This window comes from Myxocyprinus asiaticus, chromosome 28 (genome assembly GCF_019703515.2).
Source record: "Myxocyprinus asiaticus isolate MX2 ecotype Aquarium Trade chromosome 28, UBuf_Myxa_2, whole genome shotgun sequence".
Taxonomy (NCBI): Eukaryota; Metazoa; Chordata; class Actinopteri; order Cypriniformes; family Catostomidae; genus Myxocyprinus; species Myxocyprinus asiaticus.
The window spans coordinates 18,337,781-18,362,353 of NC_059371.1; the positions used below are offsets into that span (position 1 = coordinate 18,337,781).

General features: G+C 38.3%; 2 protein-coding genes across 4 annotated transcripts in view; both read right to left on the bottom strand.

The window, feature by feature from the left end:
- The window catches only part of LOC127418980 (bcl-2-like protein 1), a 42,775-nt gene extending 35,527 nt beyond the window's left edge, over positions 1-7,248 (bottom strand). Inside the window, exons 1-3 of one of the 2 annotated variants that reach the window (XM_051659944.1) lie at positions 6,985-7,248; positions 5,958-6,087; positions 3,699-4,414 (exon numbers count right to left, since the gene is read on the bottom strand). In XM_051659944.1, coding sequence (XP_051515904.1) covers positions 3,699-4,280 — 582 coding nt within the window. In that variant the 5' untranslated portion in view covers positions 4,281-4,414; positions 5,958-6,087; positions 6,985-7,248. The remainder of the gene's footprint in view (positions 1-3,698; positions 4,415-5,957; positions 6,088-6,984) is intronic. The other variant, XM_051659945.1, reaches the window with a different exon arrangement.
- Positions 7,249-8,602: 1,354 nt separating this feature from the next.
- The window catches only part of LOC127418496 (brefeldin A-inhibited guanine nucleotide-exchange protein 2-like), a 43,729-nt gene continuing 27,758 nt past the window's right edge, over positions 8,603-24,573 (bottom strand). The window contains exons 26-39 of one of the 2 annotated variants that reach the window (XM_051659090.1): positions 23,779-23,930; positions 23,455-23,627; positions 23,194-23,354; positions 22,983-23,113; positions 22,745-22,874; positions 19,905-20,040; positions 19,535-19,673; positions 18,506-18,563; positions 18,159-18,273; positions 16,790-16,929; positions 15,064-15,235; positions 14,755-14,893; positions 12,246-12,363; positions 8,603-10,302 (exon numbers count right to left, since the gene is read on the bottom strand). In XM_051659090.1, coding sequence (XP_051515050.1) covers positions 10,138-10,302; positions 12,246-12,363; positions 14,755-14,893; positions 15,064-15,235; positions 16,790-16,929; positions 18,159-18,273; positions 18,506-18,563; positions 19,535-19,673; positions 19,905-20,040; positions 22,745-22,874; positions 22,983-23,113; positions 23,194-23,354; positions 23,455-23,627; positions 23,779-23,930 — 1,929 coding nt within the window. In that variant the 3' untranslated portion in view covers positions 8,603-10,137. Of the gene's footprint in view, positions 10,303-12,245; positions 12,364-14,754; positions 14,894-15,063; positions 15,236-16,789; positions 16,930-18,158; positions 18,274-18,505; positions 18,564-19,534; positions 19,674-19,904; positions 20,041-22,744; positions 22,875-22,982; positions 23,114-23,193; positions 23,355-23,454; positions 23,628-23,778; positions 23,931-24,573 lie in introns of those variants that run through there. The other variant, XR_007893500.1, reaches the window with a different exon arrangement.

Below are 24,573 nucleotides of genomic sequence, written 5' to 3' on the forward strand. Positions count from 1 at the left end.
GAAGACACCGCTGAACTCCGCCCTGTCTGCAGAGCCACCGTCAGTTCAGCTCTGTAAACAATGGAGTCGGAGCGTGCTCTGCCAGACAAACTATGTTATGACACCAATTCTAAAGCAATGTTCTGAAAAAAGTTTTCATATCTGCACATATCGGTAAACATATTACGCTGATACCAATATATTGGTGAAAGGTTAATATCGGCCGACCGATATATCGGTCGGGCACTAGAATAAACAAGAAAGCTAACAGAATTATAATAATAAACCGAATTATAAACATGATCAAAAAAATAGCATGTAACTATAACGTGTTATATAACTAAAGCATGTTAGTTTACATGTTAAATTAACTACTAAATGAAAAATAACAGTTTTACTATTTTTACTAATAACTTTTAAAGTAATGTCCTATGATTATTATCAATTAACATATACTGTAGGTGTACGACAGCACAGCCAGACTGCTCCTGTCTGTACCTTAAACTCAGTGGTTCTCAACTGGTTTTGCTTCAGAACCCAGATTTTACATGGAAATCAAGTGGCGACCCACCATAGTAAAAACGTAACCTGTATTTAATGTATCCTGGGTTGCATTTCCTTTTATGTTGCATAGTTTTGTTCATGGTTTTCAAGTACAAGGACATGCATCAAGTGACATTTTTGTTGTTGACGTCAACAACAAAATCTACAGGAAGTTTTCTCTCTCCCCCCTTTTAAAAACTGAAGAGCATATTTACTTATATGAGCCCATTATTATCCCGTTTGTTTCCCAATTTCAAACAGAACATACATATTACACGAGGAAAGGCTCCTCATTACCATGGTTAGGTCAGTGTAGCTAGTCTTGAATAATAGTAATAACAAATTACAGTATTTATGAAAAAATAAATACTAGCTGAAACACATCTTGAAACTTTAACTACAACTGCCACTATTGATATAAAATGAGGTCTGAAACAATTTCGTAAAGGTGACGTATAATGAAAAATTAGCGCATAGTACAGTGTTGCTCTTTTTCTCCTCATTGCTGTTTGGCATGTCGGGTCTACCTACTGTTTGATGGGTTTGACTTGACTTCGTAACGCTGTAAACTAGAAGTCTCACTAGAACTGAAATTGGTCACATCAGTTTTGAGTTCTGTGCTCCGCAATATCGAGGGAAGCCCGGTTATTGCACGCGCGCACCAGATAGCAGAGTATATCAATAGCGTGAGCTGGTTACGTTATACTTGTGCGAAAGTGCAGATGAGAAGCCTTTAGCTGATTGCGAGATTATCATTAAATCTGCCTCGGCAGTCCTAAATATGCTATCAGTTGGGCAGCTGCCGAAATATCTTCAATGGGAGAACCATGGCATTGTTCTTTCCCTGCTGTCCGCGACCCAGTCCGAATAGACCTGCGACCCACCAGTTGAGAAACACTGCTTTAACTCTCACACACACACTCTCACTTATGTCAGACCCCCTCGCCTCTCTCTGACACTTTCTCCGCTGCATGTGTGTGTGTGGCACAAGTTGAGGAGGAAAGGAAATGCGTACACACACAGGTAAGATTCTCAGTCCGGTTGCATTTTTTTTCTCAATACCGTAGATAAGCAAATGTACATGGTATGGTAACCGTCCATTTTCATACCGTGATACTGGTATAGCGCTGCAACCCTATACCTCACTGTGTGGAACTAATTGGGGTACTCTTTTATATGTAAAGAAACAAACCTCTAACTACAAATTATTTCAATATAAATGTATAGCCTGTTAAAAAAAAATGTATCTAGTCTACTGGATAATGTAGCAGCAAAAGCAACAGTAATTCCAGTGAAAGTCTTCAATAGAAAAGAATCCAGTTTTCTTTGCACAATTTGCACAGCTTTTATAAGGTTACTGATATCACCAGAGCCCTCATCTCATGAGAGTGCTCATGATTTTATACAAATGTTTTAATTTCTTTAGGAGTAAAGCTTTTTTAATGAGGAAAAAATTGCTGAGGGCACCTTTGTGCTTTTATGGTTCTTTTCTGTCATTTTTGGAGCTTGACAGTAACGAACATGACTAACACACAGTATTGGATTTGGATTGGGCTTGTCAGGCCGATACCCGATCTGTCTAAAAATGTCAGTTTTGGAGCCGATACAGATCCAGGTTTCGGATCAGTGCATCCCTATTGAGAACCACTGATCTAGACAGTTTACTGAGTGATATCTGAACACTCACATTCACATGTGATGCAAAAATCTGGCTATATCCTACAAAAACACTCATACGGTTAATTAAGGACTTCCTGCTATAACTCTGTGTGCTGTAATGTTCTCATTCCTAACATCACATGACTTCAAGATCCGTATTAAGATTAAAAATACAACGTGTTGACTTTTGCTTTCAGGAATGTTCAGGACTCCTTGTGCAATTAAGAAATCATGAGATACCAGAAAGGAATGACAAGGGTAAAAAAAAAAAAAAAAAAAGAAGAAGTATGCACTATGCACTAAACAAAACAAGAAATGCATTTTAGAGTTTTCAGTCAGCAAATGAGAAGAAACCAGCCTGCCAATTAAAGAGAGCCTGTTCTCTGTACTGTCCAATGAACAAGCAGTGTTAAAAATTACCTTTACAATTAGACAATGACTTCCATATCTCACCCTCACTGCCCACCCAATCAGATTGCAGCCTATGACCACAAAGGAAAAGAGCTGACTTGGCCAGGACACCTCCATTACCTGCCACCCGTCCAGCATACATAAAGCATTGGACCAGCACAAAGGTTTTTCTCATGACTTTGCGCTTGCCTGCCTTTCATCTACTGGACAGTTGACCAAGGGACAAAAACACATGGAAAACCAAGGTGAATACAATAAAAGACAATGGATAAAAGGAAAACAATGAACTATTTGTGTATCCCCCTCATTTCCCAACCATACGTGTTCATTTCCCACACCGTGCTCTGTAGAGTTTCGATTTGGAATAAAGACTGTGGAGATCAATAATCAGCTGACCAGCGGTTGTGGCTCTGCTATCTTATCTCCCATTCCTTTCCCCTCCACAGAGTTAGAGCATCCCCACCCAGGCCCAAGAGAAAGCAGGTGCTAAAAACAGCCGTTGTCTGGACCCTAGGGAGCCAGCAGATCTGGCCGTGCAAAACACACACACACACACACACACAAACTCGACTGCAATAGACACTGATCAATAACATCTGCTTAAAAAAATTTCCCTGGACTATTACACCTTTAAATTCTTCAGAATGCAATTGAATTTCAATTAGTGACAGTAGTGTTAACATTGAGATCTTTGTTTGACTACAAAGAGAGTCCTATGGTTTCAAACTAGGATGATCAAGTTTGACCAGGAGAAGTTCCACCCCATGTTCATCAAATCTATACTGCATTGTTTTCGATAAAAAAAAAATATTGTTGAGAGGATAAGTAACTTTGAGACCAGGGGCCATATTACAGTAACATCCTTCCTCTGGAATCCTCTCATATGTGCTACTAACTATGGCCATTTCATTTAGCATCTAGATATGTTCTATTTAACTTGTCGCATCTTAACTTAAGAACCTAGATAGAAATTTGATGTAATACGACATCAGAAATCTAAACAGAATGGATATAGCGAGTCTGCTTCCACAGTGATCACACTGAAAAAAACCTGTTTTTCTTTAACAGGATAGACATCGAAGGAATCAAAGTAACTTTCCACTTACCCATCCGCCTTGGCTCTGGATCCAAGGCTGAATGTGGTTGTCTAAGTAGACTGTCATCCATTCTGCGATGCGCCCCACTAATGGGCTCATCTCCTTCTCCACGCACTCGACACACAGAGCCCCTCCGAAGGCAAACAGACCCACAATGCGACCCCAGTTGACGCCGTCACGGAACACTTCATCCATAACGCTCTCGAAGCTCTGGTATGCCGTGGCGGGCGTGATGTGGAGCTGGGAGGAGAGATCACTGAAAGCTCGGGAATAGCGCAGCTCAAACTCATTGGCAGAATCGCGGAGTGCCTCCTTCACTGCGTCCAGACCCCCAGTCCCGTTTGTCTGATTCTGGGGGGATGAAGTAGGGGACCGTGGTGGTGTCCCAGTGGAATTAGCACTCATTCCATTTAGGGAGCCATTAACAAGGGTCGTCGTTCCTGCCGCTCCCTCGCCATTCTCTTCAGCTGCCTGCCCCCCATCAGTCCGATTTGAGTCATCTGTGAGTCCAATGTGGTTGCAGGGGTAGTTCCTCTGTGAGAGTTTATATTTGATAAAAGATACCACCAGTTCTCTGTTATAGTAAGACATAATTCACGTCGTTGTTCGTTGTTCTCCGATGTCTGGTTATTATTCCTACTTGCTCGTTCTTAGAACACAGTGCACACCCTTGCGTCCTTCTCGGGCTTCTGCCGACGCTCAGGGATGGTGCAATGGCTCATGCCCTGTGGTAAGACAACAGTGCAATGAATTGATCCGTAAATACGCAATCATTTTCACAAACAAGGAGAGGAGGGGGTCAGGGTGAAAACTTTGGAAAAGGTTAAAGGGGCACTAAAAATAAACAGCTTATTTTCACCCTCTAAAACCCCTCTTACTTAATTGAGTGGCTTGATCAAAGGAACAGATGGTAGCCTCTCATCACCTGCCTCCTACAAAAAGAAAAAAAACAAAAACAGGGACATTTTCCCCTCTCCCCTTGTCCAAGACAAGGCGAAATGTACACTGACCTTGACATGAGTGAATTTTTAACAGCAGGGGACATGAACAGCCAACGTGGATAGAATTATGATTTGTTCATTTGAACAAATCTGTATATGATGGACTGTAATTGTGGTGGCAGAAGAACAAGCCAAACGCCACAGACAAAGATGCCACAACATTATTTTTTTAGGAATTACTTTAAATCGTTCTGATAACTTGTGCATCACTAATTTACTCCATAAAAGATTTGTTTAATTTCTATAAAACAATGCATCTATTTATAGTTAAGTACATTTATTATTAGTCATTATTATTATATCTATAAAGCACTGTTTTACTATCATAATAAAGATGATTATTTTAGAGCAAAAATCTAGCTAGACATAATGGTCATAATATAGAGATACGAACAATCTACATGTGATCTCTCGTATAAACAGATTAAACAGACTTTTTATTAAATACATAGATATCTAAATATTCATTTATGATTCATTATTCAATTTAAAAGATATATCGCAAAAAATAAACAATATCGTTATGCCACTCTTTCTTTCTGACCAATTCCTCAGCGCAGGGTCTTTATCTGATCGCTCGTGGGAAGGGCGCGAGAATTCTCAGGAAACACACTGGATCAGCCAAACACGTGCTGACAACGACGAGGCACAGAGCAAAAACACATGGCAATTTCAATACTGCACGGTGTGAGCCGAGCGGAGTGTTAAGAAAAATGACAAATAATTAACATATAATATGGACGAGTATTTTAATTTTAATTCGTATTTTGGAGTACTAAGCCAGAATGACCAAGTTTCGAGTCCAGATATACAACTCTCATTGTCTACATTGAGGCAATTTCACATTTAACAGTAAATTACAAGATGTAATAACACTTATGGACGTCGCTGGTTTGGTCGGCGATAAACTTCGCGTGAATTCGTGAACATTCTCGAGCGATTCTTGCTGTGTTTACAAACACTATGTCAACTCAAAGCACAAACGCAACTGCTAAGGTAAAGCGATACCTCCCATACATTGCTGTTCAATTTATTTATATAAAGAAACACTTCAAAAAAATAAAAAAAACATTTAACACACCCTCGAGAGCTTTCGTTTGCCACGGAGTAATCTATATAGTGACTAGTAAACAGATTTGCACTTAGTAACAACAGCATTTCTCAACCAACTAGTTAGGTATTAACCAAAGAAAATATCTTATGATAGTGTTTGTTAACAGTGTTTACCACAATGACAACACTGGGAGTAAAAGAGCATTCTGCTTACCATAACACAATCCAGTAGATTAAGTCAACCAAGTAAACAGCCAAACAGCTCTCAGCGTGTGCGTAAACTGGATATAGTGCAAAGGTTATGGGACAGTATCAACAGACACCACGGTAGATCAAATGTAATACTGTGTGTGAGAAACAGAGAGACAGGGCTAGAAAATGTATCTTTAAAACAGACCTCCCCTCCCTGTGATAGGACATTACCACACTCCTATATGGCATGATGACGCCCGCACTGCCTACCTACCAAAGTCATTGCGTAATAAAACTAGGCTCCATTCTATAACACAGGACGAGCGGAAACAACCGGTCAGTACTTCACATTCAGGAAAAAGTGATCACACGTGTTGTATCGACTTGTGTTCCCCCTAGCCCCGATAGGGCATGGGGTTAGGGTTAGGTTTGTGCATGGGGGAACGCATTCTGACAGCGGAGAATGTTACCGTCAGATATTGTTCCCCCCATACAGATCTGCTGTGGGGAAACAGATCCCGACGGGGAAGCAGAATTCGACACAACACCTGCAATCACGCTTAACCACGTCAGTCAAGAGAAAACGCACAAGAGAGGACCGGATCCACAATTTTTCGCGAAATTCCGCATTCCTGCTCCTCACGCGCAGTGGCCGAGAGCATTACAAATGCTGCCCTGAGAAACACTGGCTGTAGATATCTTTTTGATATGGTATCGGTAATCTCTTGGTGATCTGCATGCAGTTATATGAGATGTCAATGCCAGGACACAAAAATAACGCTTTTGAGTTTTGTTTGCGAATACGCACAAAGCATTTACCAGAAAGCAACGCCGATTCCAGCAAGAGAGCAAATGAATAGCAAGCCAACAATACATTTCCTGTAAAGATCCAAGCCAATTACGTCAATCTTTCCCACTTCGGCTAACTAGCCATGTAAGCTAGCGTCATGGAATATGGACTGACTGTCCAGGAAACGACGAAATCATCATTTGGAGGCAATAAGCGAGTTAAAAGATAAACACCCGCCTCACAGACCTTCACTACTTACTCGGATATTTGCAAAAGCATAGTCCTGTTCTCCCTCATGATCTATTTCGGTGTGTTTCTGCTCGACCAGTGTGCAGCCAGTCCTCCTGAGCGCTGTCAACAGTGCATTCAGCTGCAAGCTTTGAGTTCCGCCCCTTCGAGCTGCTCTGAAAACCATGGGCCTGTTCATTTATTACTGCAGCTATATCACATAGACATGGAAGTCTGTGTTGGTTTATGGAGTCATCTTATGCACTCAAACGTCCGTTAATTAAACATAATTTAAAAGGCAACACCGCTTAAGAGAAATGTCTCAATATCCTGGTGTTCTATTATATACAGCCAGGCTTTTAACATTTAAATTTAAAACCAACCGTTCCGCCTCACTGCTAATCCTAAAAGTAAATCCTCATAGGTTCATGTTACTTAGCAACTTTTACTCGTTGTGTGTGGTTAAATTACTGCTATGATTTCTCTTTAAATATGTTTCTACAAATATTGAAACATTAAAAGGAAATTGACGTTACGAGTGTAAATATGATTAAACCAAAACGGCTTGAACTCAATAAACAAAGAGTGGCAGAATTACTATGGTAACCTTTGTTACCCCAAACGCTCTTGATGCGTTTAACTGTTACAGCGACGCCTTTTGGCGTATTCAAATATTTAATGACAAAGTCCCTTTCAAGGCAGGTCAGCTCACTCGCTGGACGCTCCCGGGCAGCTATTTTCTATGTAAACAAGCGGCATAAAAGTCCAGCTCCTATCTACTCGAATGCAGAAAGACCGAAATCTTTAAAACTGTTGGTCAATATTACGATCAAATAAAATATTTATAATCAGAAGTAAAATATGACAGCACTGGTATCGTAAATTGTACTTATTTACCTCAGATCACGCAAAAAAAAAAAAAAAAAAAATATATATATATATATATATATATATATATATATATATATATATATATATATATATATATATATATATATATATATTTCCCGACTTGTCTAGCTAATGCGCATGCGCATCCTTGGGTTGCTCGACATGCGACGTCTACATCTAAAAGGTGATTGGCTCTTTTACTTATAAGGCGGGACTTACTTTTCTACATCCGTCTGACTTTCCAATTTCTCCCATTCATTTTAATAGAAGTGGTCTGTCTCTGCTAAATAGTCTCTGTGAATGATCATCTCTTTACAACATAAAATTTTGTGTTTAGAATGTTTTCCCACCACGTGGCTGACTACTTTGTTTTGCTAAAGCTAATTTCATAGCCAAGGTATTATCCGAAGTACACATACAGTAAATAATCAATATTTTCCACATTTTCTTGTAACTACTTACAGGCTGTAATTACTGTAGGTGATTGTTAATTACGGCAAATAAAATAAGTGATATTTACCTTGTTTTTTCATTGTTTTCTGCGAACACCAGTTAACTCATATTTCAAGCATTCTCTTCACTTACTCTTTTGTTGACTCGATAAACAAGTACAATTTTGGGGGATTTTTTTTTTTTAATGGATAGATATAATTTTCAAACAATAAATATTTAAATTGTATTAATGTATGTACATCTTCATTCATCAGCTTTTGGTGTTGTCAATAAAATAAAAAGCAGCAACGAAACAGGAGAAAACATCTGTTCAGTTCAAACTTTATTGATTACTTCACCAAATGTTTGGAAGATTACATCACAATATGTATAGAGTTGAACATTATTCTGTATATTTTACATGGAAATTTTACACATTGTATTTCTTCATATACTGTATATATTTATATTTCCCAGTCTCAAGGAAGGCAAAGTAGACATCCATAGCTTCAAGGGAAGGAATGCTTTCAGCAAATATTTAAATGCACTTCAAGAATGAAATACATTCTCACAAAAATAAAGCGGGAGTTTAATCTACACTGATGACACTAGTAAACCATATGCTGCTGGGGTTCAATGAAGATACACCTGGATTATACAGTATGTTTGTATTCCTGTATTACTCCCACTTTCTTTTGAAAGTAACACCAGTGAATGGCATCCGTGACGTAAACCTGCAGATTCAGTCAGATTCAGAAGAGCAAACATAATGTACGCAAAAACGAAAAAATAACTTAAAATAATCCATTAAGCAAAATTTAGTGCACTAAAATTAAATATTCATTAAATGTTTTAAGATTTAAATGATAAATAAAAAACATTGGAATGCAGAATGATCAAACCCCTCAAAAGAAAACCACAATGAACTTTATAATGCTGAAAACTAAATAAGCATGATGTGTGGCATTCAACAAATGATAGCGTTGACTTGGTTGGGATTAACAAGTGTGAGTACTGACGCCTGTAAAATAAACACCAAATGTTTTTGAAAGCAACTGTTACATTCTTAGAACAATTTAAGTTTCAGTGTGAATAAACTAAACCCAAATTAAGGTCCTTTATGCCAAACTAAAAGAGTTTAATGAAGACAAACAAAACCCCTCTAGGGCTAGCCTAATAATGGGTTTAAGAGACTACCCCTTTTCAATTGGAGATGAATGTCTAATTTCATGATGATTCAGTAAAGGACAATGATAATGCACATTTCTGATGATAATGCACCAGTCGTTAACAAATATACCATTGTTCATGGACAAAGGCTCATTGCACATTAGCAGTCTTCTACACGCTCATAACAATAAGTGTTGATTTCATTTCTGTATTTTTTGAGATGTCTATATTTGTTCAGCCTTTAAAACAGACAGAATTCAACAGATAAGACAAAAGCCAACATAATGAAATCAATAGACAATCAGAAACCAGCTATACAAGCAGTACTGGTAATAAATTATTCTTGTTGCAGCAGTACAAAGTAAAGGAAAAATAAAAATAAACAAAAATGACTCGACTTTAATAACACAGACGGATGACACAGTAGAGGTGTCACCGCAGAGGAGCCCTGATGGGTCACAGTGCTGTACTTTCATGAGGGAGTGGCTGACGCCCGATGAGTCAGGACTGGCAGAGTCCTTTGCTAGGAAAGTATAGGACAGTCACACACAGCCCAGAGTAATTAGTTCCTATATCAGTCAAAGCTTTCCTGTACAAGAGAGGTGCTTATATGCTCTGATCATCCATCTGTCCACTTTTCAGCCCCCCTTTGCTTCCCTTTTCATTTCAGAGCTGTGATCCCAGTTCTTGTTTAGGACGATGAAGGCTGCACTTGGCCCAATTCAGGAGAGGCGATATGGAAGACAGAACCGATGCGGAGGAAAAATCGTCGCAAAGTTGCACGGAGCTCTGGAATGAGGTCAAACTGCATCATCTCGCACAGATGGTGGTAATAGCAGGAGGCATGAGGCTTGAACTAAATAAGAGAAGAGAACACTAGAGTAAACATATTCAGGTGGAGAATATTCCCAAAAAGATTCAACTTGTTCAGTGTATTTAAATCATGGAAAAACTGCAGTAACTTGGATGAAATATAACACAAGCTAATTTAAGTGTTAAAGTCAATGTTCAATAACAGAATGGAGCCAAACGTGAATGCAAGTTTGCTACAATAATGCCTAAATAGCCTTTTGGCTATAGACCTTAATCACAATAGCACCATACTTGATTTTTGACATAAAGGAAAGCAAAGCTTTAAGGGATTGACTTGGTCTCTTCAATGGCATGCAATGTATAAAGCTGTATAAGCTCTTAGATCACATCTAATTTTTACACAACTCGTGTTTTCTGGAGTTTTTTGTCCTCTGAATGTTATTGGAGAGATGTCCTTTCAATGTTTCTTTAGCAGAACGATCCAAAACACTTTAAACAACAGTACAACCATTGAAGGGACTGCAAGTCTATCCCTCACAGCCGCACTGTCATTCCCATCAAAAATTAAAGATGGTGCTACTGTGAATCAGGTCCATTGGCAGGCACTGATGGAATTTGCTGACTGGTCAAAAACAGGGGGTGGGGGGTATCTGTGGAATTTGGCAGAATGGATTTAAAATGCTTTTTAGCTATTGGTAGCTAAAAGTGTAATCAAAATAGACAATATTTGGTTTGTACAAACTGTTGTTTGTACTTAATTTACACATTTTAATCCATTACTTGCACTGCACAAAAATAACTAATATTGGCATTATATTCATGCTGTTTAGCCAGAGGGGAACTGGCCCCCACAGTGAGTGGGCCTGGTTTCTCCCAAGGTTATTTTTCTCCATTAACCAACATGTTATGGAGTTTTGTGTTCCTTGCCACAGTCGCCTTCAGCTTGCTCACTGGGGTTATAAATACAATTATGATTTACTTATTTATTTTTATACATAATTTACAATCATATTGTAATCAAACTACACCATGATCATTCTAAGACTTTATAGATATTACAGATTCATTTTTTGTTAATGCATGATTTTCTGTAAAGCACAACGATGTGTGTTGTGAAAAGCGCTATACAAATAAAAATGACTTGACTTGGTAATATTTAAATAAATGAACATGCAAAGGGTGGGGGATGTGTAGATCTCTATGAATGAGGGGTGTTCAAATTCTGCAGGAATCTCCAGAGTTTTGCGTGCACATATTCCGTGTGGGCCTGGCAATTGGTAAACATTATCCAGTAGCAATGCATCTGTGGTGATGTCAGCAGAAAAGGAAAGTCATTTCAGAGGAGTTGCAAGTTATTACATTTTGGTTAGCGATTATGAAGACAACGTTTTAACTTGGAAAAACTTGCATCAACGAATGGTTCAAAGTAAGACCAGAAACATGCATTAAAGTAAGTTGGGTCAATTTTGATTTGATGTTGACTTTAACAGAAGTGTTCTTGGGTTTTCCAATTAGGGGTTGTCTGAAAGACCTGTAAGTGTCAATCTGGAATGGAACATTGTTGGAAATGCCTTATGTTATTAGAACAGTGATGAATGGAAAAGTCTATTTTAGTTCCAGAAAGGGAAGATCCCTAGGGCTACAAGTCTCTTTTACATATAAGGTCATCACACGGACAAACTGGCATATCATCAGAGAGCTTCCTGTAATAAAAGACTTAACACAGACCCCTAAAGGATAAGAGAGATATTCAAAACAGGGCTTTCCTGCAGGAAATAACACCCATTAGCTTAACACTTAGACTCACCTGTACAGCTATAAAAGAAATGACTGATACAGTTCTGGTTTTTCAAGCTCTCAGACGAGGTCAACATTTTCCAATTTAATCCAAAATCAAGTGGCCAAACCTATTTAATTTCTGACCAAATATGAAAGGTAAAAAGTGCTAAATGTACATGTTGAAAGAGAGGGTGTGTTTGTTATTACTTTGTCATCATGCAGTCTGAGTGTGCGGGTGAGGAGTAGCAGCAGGAGACTCGTCCAGGCTTCTCTGTGGCTCTCTGAGGTTAGACTGATGAAGTAAGCCAGCGCTTCACTACACACTCTAAATCAACACACAAATGTACACATTACCTCATCGGTCCCAAAAACCTCTCATACAGAACATGTAAATCAGAGAACTTTCTCATCTTATTTCAGTTCTTATGACTCATCACTAACAGTTTTGTATTTATAACGTTTTTTAAAAGTTTGCATCCCTGTTTACAGATGTACATAAAGACATCTACAATACCTGTCAAAAGTTTTGACAAACCCACTCATTCTTTATTATTACTATTTATAATAAACATTTTAGAATAATAGTAAAGTAAAAAACTATTAAATAACGGTAAAACTTTACAATAAGGTTGTATAGGTTAACATAAGTAAACACAGAAGTTAAAGGGATAGTTCACCCTCTCATCATTTACTAAACCTTATGCCATCCCAGATGTGTATGACTTTTTCTTCTGCAGAACACAAATTATGATTTTTAGAAGAATATTTCAGCTCTGTAGGTCCAAACAATGCAAGTGAATGGTGACCAGAATTCAGAAGATCCAAAAAGCACATAAAGGCATCATAAAAGCAATCCATACGACTCCAGCGGATTAATCCATACCTTCATAAGTGATATGATATGTGTGGGTGAGAAACCGATCAATATTCAAGTAATTTTTTGCTAGAAATTCTTTTCCCTGCCCATTAGGGGGCGATATGCATGAAGAATGTGAATCACCAAAAACAGAAGAAGAATGTGAAAGTGATTTGTTTCTCACCCACACCTATCATATTGCTTCTGAAGATATTGATTTAACCACTGGAGTCTCATGGATTACTTTTATGCTGACTTATTTGATTTTTGGAGCTTCAAAAATTTAGTAACCATTCACTTGCATTGTATGGACCAAAAGAGCTGAAATATTCTTCTAAAAATCATAATTTGTGTTCTGAAGAAGAAAGAAAATACACATCTGGGATGGCATAAGGGTGAGTAAATGAACTACCCCTAACAATGGACAATACTTTTACAGCATTTATTAATCTTGGTTAATATTTATTTCTACATATACTAATACATTTTCTACCTTTAAAAAGTTGTATATATGTTAAAGCTAGGGTGTGCAGTCTTTTCCAGAAACATTTTTTGTTATACTGGTTGAAAGTCTCTTCACATCCTGATAGCAATCAATAATTTAAGTGGTCTAAATGTAAAAAAAAAAAATATATATCTTCTGTGGAAGGGACAGGACTAAAAAATTATCGACTAATCATTGCATTCGGTCCGAATGTAATGATAGGATGTCCTTCCCGTCTATCAATCTATATTTGCATACCGCCGCGCAACTTGTTCACGCAGACAATCACACGTCATCAGCGCGGGTTCCTTGACGCTGTGCAGAGCGAGCGAGAGACTGAAAGGCGAACCGCAGCGTAAATAAGTTGTTTACGTTCGTTATTATTGTATTGTCTAACCTGTGAATGAGACATGAGGTAATCTGAAACCGTTGCGATCGATTCCACCAACACGTCTCTCCTCCTGGCGCTTAGACTCTGCTCTGTGTGTGTTCATGTGTGATAGAGGAGGTGTGGCTTTGGAGACACCTCTGAAGTGAGGGTGGGCTCTATGCTTTCAAAACTAGCTTGCTAACTGCTAGCCTCTCTGGATAACACACCCTAACTTTAACATCAGTTTGCACTGTGCACAATGCATTATGAACTAACATGAACAGATAATGAACAACAGTATTTTGAGGAATTAAAATCAACCAACTTGAGTTAATTACTCAATGAAGTAAAAAAATATTTCTTCATTTTTAGTTCATGATGCAACTAATGTTAACAAATACAACCATATTGCAAATTACCGGAATAACATGTGGAAGTATGGAAATTATTTAGTAACCAAAAGATGTTAAACAAATCTAAACTAACTTTTATTTTAGCACTATGTCAAAGTAGCCACCCTTTGCCTATTTTACAGCTCTGCACATCCTGGGCATTCTTTCAACCATCATCATGATGTATCCACCCGAGATGCTTTTTAAACAGAATTGTTTAATTCAAAATTCAAAACTTCAGTTTTTTAAGGAAATTAATATGTAGGCACAATTTAGATGTCTACAAACCTAATTTCAAGCATAAGCCTAGAGATAAAAAGGTTATTAAGACCATGAGAAACAAACTGTGTCCAAACTTTTGACTGATAGTGTATCTATAGCTGAGTGCAGTACTAATTGGTACATATCAGAGTGATGATTGTAGCATACATGTTTAACACCTTCATATCATCAGAATTGCTGAGATGTTAATCATGTTACACCCGTCATATAAAAAAAAATAAACAAAGCAAGTGCATTTTTTAATAATAGGAGACACGCAGGTATGTTGTATAGTATATAATCAATTCTCTGTGTGTTGGTCTTGGTGAGCAGGTGTGATCATTTGCACTCACTGCAGCAGGCGTGTCTGGATGTCTGGCCATGAGTCCTGCAGCTGCGTGTCAGAGTACATGCGAAAGAGGATCCTCAGACTGCAGGCCAGACTACTGGTCTCCTGCTTCAGAAGATTTGGTTTTGACTTTCCCTTAAAGCCTACACACAAGCCCACACATAAAAGCACAGATTAATAAAAGACATGCAGAATAAAAAAAGACCTCCTCAAAATAACCACATTACCACAACCCAGACAAGGAAATAAAAGATTGACGTTTGCAATCATGACGTCACTGAATAAATGGAATATTGGATGCAGCAGGGCAGACCTGCTCTCCAGAGTGCTGTCCTCTGCTCATTGTTGGAGTTGAAGTCCTTGGCAAACCTGTGGGACTCAAGGAGGCAGTCAAGCAATTTGAAGAGGTGCTGTGATGACAGGTGTCTGTACATGCCCTGATCGGGCTCCGTTTCCTCCTCTTCTGCCTCCTCAAGTGCATCTCTCTGCCAGACAACACACACAGACAAAGACACTCAGTCCCTGAACCATAGTTTCATCTGTATGGCCACACAAACAAGTTAGCTGAGTTTAGTGGATGTTTTCAGTCATAAAGTGAAATGTAAACACATCTGAGCTGTTAAAGGAGTCAAAACACTTTTCTCTCTAAGCTGCACTTATAATTTGAAGGAATAGTTCACCCCAAAATACCCTTATGCCATACCAGATGTGTATGACTTTCTTTCATGTGCTGCACTCAAATGAAGATTTTTAAAAGAATTTCTCAGCTCTTTTTGTCCATACAATGCGTGAATGGGTGGCAAAATTTTGAAGCTTAAAATTATAAAAAAAAAAATAAAAAAACACACAAGTCAGCATAAAAGTAATCCATAAGACTCCAGTGGTTGAATCAATGTCTTCAGAAGCGATATGATAGGTATGGGTGAGAAACAGATCGATATCTAGTCCTTTTTCATTATAAATTCTCCTCCCTGCTCAGTCAATCTCCACTTTAACATTCACTTTTTTCTTCTTGTGTTTTTGGTGGTGATTAACATTATTCATGCATATTGCCCCAGGGAGAAGTATTTCTAGCAAAAAAGGACTTAGATATGTGTGGGTGATCTGTTTCTCACCCACACCTATCATATCACTTCTGAAGATATGGATTTAAACACCGGAGTCTTGTGGATTACTTTTATGATGCCTTTATGTGCTTTTTGGAGCATCAACATTTTGGCACATTATATGGACCTACAGAGCTGAAATATTCTTCCAAAAATCAAAATTTGTGTTCTGCAGAAGAAAGTCATACACATCTGGGATGGCATAAGGTTTAGTAAATGATGGGAGAACTTTCATTTTTGGTTGAACTATCCCTTTAAGTCAAGGTTTTTCCCCCTACCATTTTCCACCCTCTCTCTGACCCTCAGAAATAAAAAGCCACTTGTTTCTAACACTGGGTTCCTTTGTAAGAATATGTAGAGTCGAAGGTGCTACACTCAGCCAGGAAAAGCACACATTTTCCTTAATTTTACTCCTATCATTAGTTCTTCTGGTGTTTAGGAATAATAGTACTGTATCTATCCTACATCTTGCTCATTACCTTACCATGGCTTTGCAGGCCAAATTTCTGAACAGAGAATAGGCATTGTGTTAATGTGGGTGGTCACGTGTTAATGTATTCGGTTTTCTGACATTAAAAATCCAAGTATTATACTACAAAATGAGCCATTTTTGCAGCTTATTTTCAATAAATTGTCTTTTTGGAATGGGGAAGTTTTTAGTTCTGATAGTTGTACCATGTTTACATATAACAATGAACTTTTATTTTTAAAAGATTTGAACTTTTGATTTCTCATGATATGACCCTTAAAACAATCTATAAATAGACACTGCACCACTTGAACTAGGAATTATTTAGAAGGTAAATGTCATCTAGAACAGATGACAAGTAGTTATTGTTGAGGTGTATTATTGATTAAAATACACCAATCAGACAGTTGTATGGTCTGCATTTTTTAACTGGGATAAATGCAAATTCACTGACTCCAACAAACCTGAGCAGCAGCCATGTTCTCGGCATCCTCCCTCTTGCTGGTAGCCGGATAGAATACAATGTTGTCTATGGTCTGAATCAACTCCAGCTGTACTACACACTTTATAAGCAGCCCTGCAAACAGCCTGTGGTCTGAGACCCCTAGATCACACCACATTAGAGAGTAACATGTCAAAACACAGATGGAGGAAGAACTTTGGACAGAAAACCTAGTCAAACAGGGTAAGAGGATAAGACAGCAAAAAGATATTGTAATGGACAGAGGTAATCTATACCCTCTCCATCTAAAAGCAGTGGTTCTCAACTGGCGGGTCACCACCCAAAAATGGGTCGCAAACCTGTTCTGTTCTGATAGGGTCGTGGAGAGCAGGAAAAAACAATGCTAAATTCAAATAATAAAACACAACTAATCATATAATCATTCTTTTAAAATAATAGCAAAACAAATGGCCTTTTAACTTTTAAGCACTTCCCATGTTTCTTGGTAGAAGCTAGCCAAAGTAGGCAGATGCCGACATGGCCAGGTTGTGTGACATGCCGTCATCCTTGAAAACAGATTAAAAAAAAAAATAAGGAAAAAGAAAACACAATCCAGACTACATTGAATAAAGTTTACGGGTTTGATATCATGTTGGTTTGGCACTTGATGTTCAATGTAAAATACGATTCTTAAAGCCAAACCAGTTGAGAACCACGAATGTGAGTGATTATGAATTTTGGTCAATACATTTCCTTGATACAAATGGAATCATTGCAAAACAGTTTAAAAAGGGAAGAGGTCAAACAGTCCAAACAATGTAGCTGCTGGTGGAAAGTCCAAAAAATAATATGTGACTTGGGCAGCTCTTTATATTTCTTCTTACTTGTCTCATAGCTGGTGAGACAATGTGGGCGAGTTGCGAGTTGTTTACATTGTGACATTTTCATAAGAATTCATCCAACGGGGCTTTTGATAATACGTCTCGAGATTACAACTTTTTTTTAATTCATTCATATTCTCAATAGTTAAATGCATATTTATAATACAATATTTTTTTTTTAAATACAGTAAAAATAGATAAATACAATTATTTTTTATATTTCAATAAGCATAAATGTAATTCCGTACAACAAATTCTACAATGACGTATCAATACTTCACAATTCAAATAATATATCATATTATTATTCACACTACAGTCTTGAGAATGAGATTTGTTTTGCATTATGGTAATGAGAAATGGGTGGGAGAGTAGATGGTGCATCATAAATCTTAATGGTGCTAACAAATAGGCTCAATTTTTAAATGTGGTTTGAAATAGACCCAGATATGTTCTTTACAGGTTTCGTGAGGTTCACCCAAACACAAAGAGAAGCATTACAGTACATACTGGCATGGGACTTTCCTTTCCAGGTTTCATCACTAGTTGTGGACATCTGACTGTGGCCTCTCTCTGACAGAGTCCTCTCAAAACTGCTTTGGGACAGAGAATCCACCTCAACATCCTAAAACACAGACAAACAAGCACGGAGATGCATTGGTTTACTTGTAAACCAGAGCCAAAAATGCAATTGTCTGCTCCTAATAGCAAGCAGAGACTCTGGTGGGTGTGTGTTAGTGTCAGGAGAGGGTAGAAAACTAAAATCGGTAGCAGAATAAGGACTTAGAAGGTGCTTATTTGTGGCTGACTTTGTGTGCGCATATTTGCAATATTTACTTATGTTCCTGTCATCTCACCATGTGTTTCCCTTCTCCCACCTCCTCTTCTTGCCCAGCTGGTCGCCATGTTAGCAAGCTGTTAAGAGCAAAGTCAAAATCAGACTGAAAGAGCATTTCATGAGCTGAGCTTTACAAACAGCTTCTTCAAACACACTCAGATTTCAATATTAGAGGTCATGTCAGCACCTATGCTAAGTAGGATGTCTGAAATATGACTGAACATCTGAGACATATGGCAAAACCTCTCAGATTGAGGAAAATAGAAAATTGTGGAGTACAAATCAGTAGTGATGCACCAAATACTTTAGTGCTAAAAACACGCCGCAACGGCTTGAGGCTGTCTACACTGACGTTATGACACAAACATTCTAAATCGTTTAACTTGTGTAGTAGCGCCAGCGCGTGCAGTGCAAAATGGAACGAGACACCTGTTTATTGTCGGCGCGGCGGACGCGTTGCACCGGCGCTCACAGTGTAGACAGCATCATTGATAATAATGGGGTTCTATTACTTCTGACACGACGCTCGTGTCCGGTGTAGACAGGGTGTAAATGTGAGCAAATGTGCCACAGTGAACAAGCTGCTCTCATAGCGCTTATAACACTTGCAACAGATTTGTCTATTTTCACTGAAAAATTACTGAAATTTCTGGCTGTCTCTCAGCAAAAGCATTTGTATGCCTTCAGAAGACTTGGAATATGACACGAGTCGCATAGACTACTTTTATGACACTACTTTTTACCTTTTAAAGTGAGTAACAACTGCCATTTTATTGAAAAGATGGACTGGGATGTTTATTTAAATATCTCCTTTTGTTTTCTGCATGAGAAGGAAAGCCATATGGGCTTGGAACAACATGAAGGTTAGTAAACATTTTATTTTCTTTATTTTTTTTTTACAATTATTTTGCTTTTGTCTGAAAATTGAACATTTAAAAAAAAATTGGTGCAACCCTACAAATCAAATTTAAGCAAATCAAAACACATTCAGACAGCAGGCTGTCAAGTGTCAATGAAACAGATAGTGGGGTGTGCAGTAGTGACATACGCATGAGGGCTGGTGGTCTGGAAGATGTCCAGCATGCAGGCGCAGGTGACTTCCCACACCTCCCCACTGAACTTCTCACCGTTCAGGATCACCAGGTTCTCCAGGCAGTTTGTGCCTGACCGCGCCAGCTGCTCATTATCTGACAACAGAGGCGGAGTTCTGAGTGCAACACGCTAACACTTCCCCTCTATTACCAAACACTGCTGCTTTAAAACAACACCACCCGCTGGGCCAATATGTTTTTCCAAATGTGACATGTGTAGGTATCACAGATTAATGTCCATCTGTAGTGGAGTAAAGTGGCAGGGCAGGTCCAAAAAATCCCAAACTCTCCCTCATGAATAGTGCAACAGATTAGTAAAATCCCCACCTTGTTTCACACACCACTGCAGCTGTGCAAAAATATCTGCCAGCAGTACTTCACTGAGAGGTTCATAGAATTGTGTGAACACGTCACAGATAGCGTAGAGGGCGTGGTTACACGTAGTCGTCATCCACTCTGTTTTCTATGCAAAACAAAATGGCAAAAATCAGATTTTTTATGATCATTTAGGACTTCTGATCACTTATTAGCTGCAAAATACAAACACTGGAGAACCAGGAATTTGTCATATTAAAAGGGGTCATATGAGGAATAAAATTTTCCTTCATCTTTTCAGAGCCTGATGAGCTATGAAACCAAGCTGTAAAAACAAATTACTTTCCAAACCAACTGCTCTCATTTACACGTCAACAATGGCTACTTGGTGATCAGAATAAGGAGAAAGCCAGATACTTTTATTCCTAAAAATCATAGGAACTAATGATAAGAGTTAAATGTATGAAAGTTCAAACTTTGTGCTGCTCCTGGCTGTTTGTCGACCGATAGATCGGTTTTACCCAAAAATCAATGGCAATCGTTGCCAAATCGTGGCAAAATCCCTTCATCTGGTGCATATATATGATATAAAAAGCTTAATTTGGTGAATATTTACATATAGAACTTTGTAATGGAGTCAAGACTCTGTCACATCACTATTTATGGACTAATTTACAATTATTCATGCAAATGTAATAAAAAAAAAGACATACGAAAATTGGCAAGCAATCACTGATGAATGATTTACCCAAAAATGAAAAGTCTCTTATTATTTAACCACCCTCATGCCATCCCAGATGTGTATGACCTTTTTTCTTCTGCAGAACACAAATCAAGATTTTTTTAGAAGAATATCTCTGCTCTGTTATTCGACACAATGCAAGTGAATGGTGGCCAGAATTCTGAAGGTCCAAAGATAAAATATTGGCATCATAAAAGTAATCCATATGACTCCAATGGTTTAATCAATGTCTTCTGAAGTGATTCAATGGGTTTTGGGTGAGAACAAACCAAAATATAACTCCTTTTTCACCATACATCTTACCATTGCGGTCTCTAGGCGTGATCATGATTTCAAGCTTGATTACACTTCCTAGTGCTTGATGCATGCACAGAGCACTAGATGGTGCTATAGGAAGAGTAATCAAGCTTGAAATCAAGTTTGCCAAGGAGACTGCTTTCAAGAATTGCAGTGAAAAAGGAGTTACATTTTGGTCTGTTCTCATCCAAAACAGATTGGATCGCTTCAGAAGACATTGATTAAACCACTGGAGTCGTATGGATTACTTTTATGCTGCCTTCATGTGATATTTGGACCTTCAAAGATTTGGTCACCATTAACATGCATTGTATGGACCTACAAAGCTGAAATATTCTTCTAAAAATCTTTGTTCTGCAGAAGAGTGAATTTTCATTGAATTAATTACTGCTTATTCAGTATTTATTAGCCCATTTGGCAATGTTTACTTTGTAGTGATTCTATTGCATGTTTTGTTAACCTTGTGTGTGAGAGAGAATACAGAAAACATTAAAGACCAAAATAAGAGTCCTTGGTGTATTTCAGGCTTGTTTATAATTAAAAGTCCCATGTTATGCGCCAAATCTTAATTTTTTCTGAAAATTTTTGGGATTTTGGTTGCACAACAAACACGTATCTGGGATTTTACTCATTTTGGACTCTTGCAGCCACCTCAGTCTCAGTAAGAAAAGACTAAGAATTTTTTTTGTTTTTACATTCAATATATCGATTTTAAAATCTATCGGCCGATTAATCGTTATCTGCCTTTTCCACCACCTTAGCTATCGGTTGGCCTCTAGTTTATAGCACCTGGCTCTCTACATATTCTTTTGAAGCATCTCAATGTTTGGAAAGAGTGGCTAAAATTTAACAAGGTCCCCGATCATTTAAGTCTGATCTGAACAATTTGAGAAGCACATTTCAGTATGAAATGTTTTGTGAACCAGTCACTAAGAGGCTGATATTGATGATGGGAGAGTTTAAAACTACATTGGATCCGACAGCACACCCACAGCCTGCATCTACTTGCTGTTGCTCATTTCATATGCAAAGGGAGTGTTTCATAAATGGCACTACAGCAAAAAATGGACCCTTTAAATCTAAGGGTCAGAAAGAGGGTGGAAAATTCACACTAAATAAATTACAATATGTGCAAAATTCAGCACTTGAATCCTGACTAGGGCCAGGACAAGTGATCACATTACTCCTATTTTGGAATCCTTGCATTGGCTCCCTATCAGGTTTCGTGTTGATTTTAAAATGATCATGCTTACCTACAAGGCTTTGCATGGTTTGGCTCCTCAGTATTTGTGTAAGCTTTTAACCCTTTATACCCCAAAACAAAATCTCTGCTCCCCCAAATCTGGTCTTTCAGCTGTACCTCAGACTAGTTTACGCTCTATGGGTGGCTTTTTCTTCTTATGTTCCAAAATTGTGGAAACATCTTGCAGCTGATATCAGAGAAGCACAGACATTAGGTATATTTACATTTTATCTTAAAATATTTTTTTTTCACAACAGCTTTTAATTGATTTTTATTTTTGCATTCTGATTTATTATAAACTTTTTGACATGCATGTTTATATGCTCTATTTGTTTTTATGCTTTGTATTCTTTTATGTTTGTCTTTTTATGTAAAGCACCTTGAGAAGCTACTTTAAAGGTGCTATATAAAATAACGTTTACTATTATTATTATTATTAAACATTTATGGAAAACTACATTACAACTATTTTCAGTGCAAAAAAAATATATATGTATTTTTTTTTTTAACAAATATTCTAAATGGACATCAGGTATGACCCTTTAAGTTGCGACTAACACTCTGACTCACTTCAGTTTGCTGCTCTGGGAGCTTCATGTTGTCAAAGATTCGGAAGATGATCCGGAAGAGATCGTGCCACCAGTGCTTTTCAAATGTGTGTCCATAACACTTCATGATCTCAAACATGACGGTCAGCCCCCTGCATCACACAAACACAACCTCTGAATAAACTTCCCATAAAGCCACATTATCTCACTGTTTGTATATGGAGGAGAAGAGAGTGGTTAAGCTGTTGACAGGGACCCACCTGGTCCTGATATCTAGTTTGCAGCGGTTGATTATGCAGGAGAGTTCAAACAGGATGGGGAACCAGCCTCGCACCCAAACACGATCGCCAGGGGCGACGTTCATGTCATCACTAGTGTACTCTCTCAGTGCCTGGAAAGGGGGAGTGTAGTTAAAATGTAACAAAACCTTTAAAGCTCTGGAATCACTAAGACAAAGGTAACAGCACTCACCTGTGGCCGTTCAGACACGTATTTAGCGCAGTAGCGGATTAGCCGGATGGCTTCCATACTTGTGTCAGGGAATGCAGCATTACAAACAAACTCTGACAGACACTTCACTGCATCCTGGAAAGAGTCAATGGCTGCAGCGAAGTGCTGCTGAAATGTGTTCACTGTGTGGAAGAAGATGAGATGATGTTTTTTGTAAAGATAAAAAAAAAAAAAAAGAAAGCCTGTTCATGAACTGAAAAAGGGCCATTTGCTGGTACTTACTAACAATGTGTCCAGTGGTCTGAAAGGCAAGGTCCACAATGTTCTCATCATGGTCTGATGCTGCTTGGTGGAACACAGAGAAGATGTTCTTCCATCCAGAGCGAATATTTGCAGCCTGGGAGTTCACCATCTGGGCCACACAACGTATCACCATATCTCGTATAGTGGGTGACCTACAGAACAAATAAAGGAAATTAGAGTAGAAACAACATGGTAATTCTTTCCTCATTCTCATGAAATTGCATAATTTAACGGTTTTCATCTCATCAATCACTGAAGTTTCCCATCTCTACGTTTGTTCCACTCTAACACCCATCTACTCACCTGTTCTTCTTCACGATGTGTTCAAATGGCCTTAAAAAGTCCTTCTGGAAGCGGAAGTTGGCCAGTTCTCCTTTCTCTAAGAACTTCATAGAAAGTTGTCTCAGGGAGTCAACAGCAAAGATGGCCACATCCTCATTAGGGTTACAACCCACCTGCCAAACCAGCAAACAAAAAAACAAAAACAAAACACAATCAAATACTGAAATTTTACTTATTTAGCATCAAAGTGTTGCTCAAGTGTCCGAGACCTAACCTCTGGGAACAATTCTGGAATCTCTGATAAACTATTTTCAACAGTTATTGTAGTGTCATAATCATTATGGTGTTAGCCAAATATTGAGCAGCATTATGGCTAGGGTTTACACCTTATTAACGCTAGCGCCATCTTTGATTTTTAATGGGAATGACAATGAGGCTGTGAGGGATAGACTTACCATATCTTCAATAGCACACACAGTATAAAGCTCCTAGATCAAATCTGATTTTCCACAACTCATGTTGTCTGGAGTTCTTTGTATACCGAATGTTCTTGGACAGATTTACTGCATTACAGCCCATTGAAGAGACTGAGTCTATCCCTCACAGTCTAGTTGTCATTCCCATTAAAAATCAAAGATGGCGCTAGCGTGAATAAGGTCTATACTTCGTTTTTTCATGTGCCGTTACATCTCGCGCATGGTCGGGTGTTCTAGCCTTCCAAAGTATAGTTTTTTGAGTGCGAGTCCACACAGACTCGTTCGACGTATGCGCACTACAACTGGCAGAAGATGTACACAGCCACGCTCAGGTGCAGGA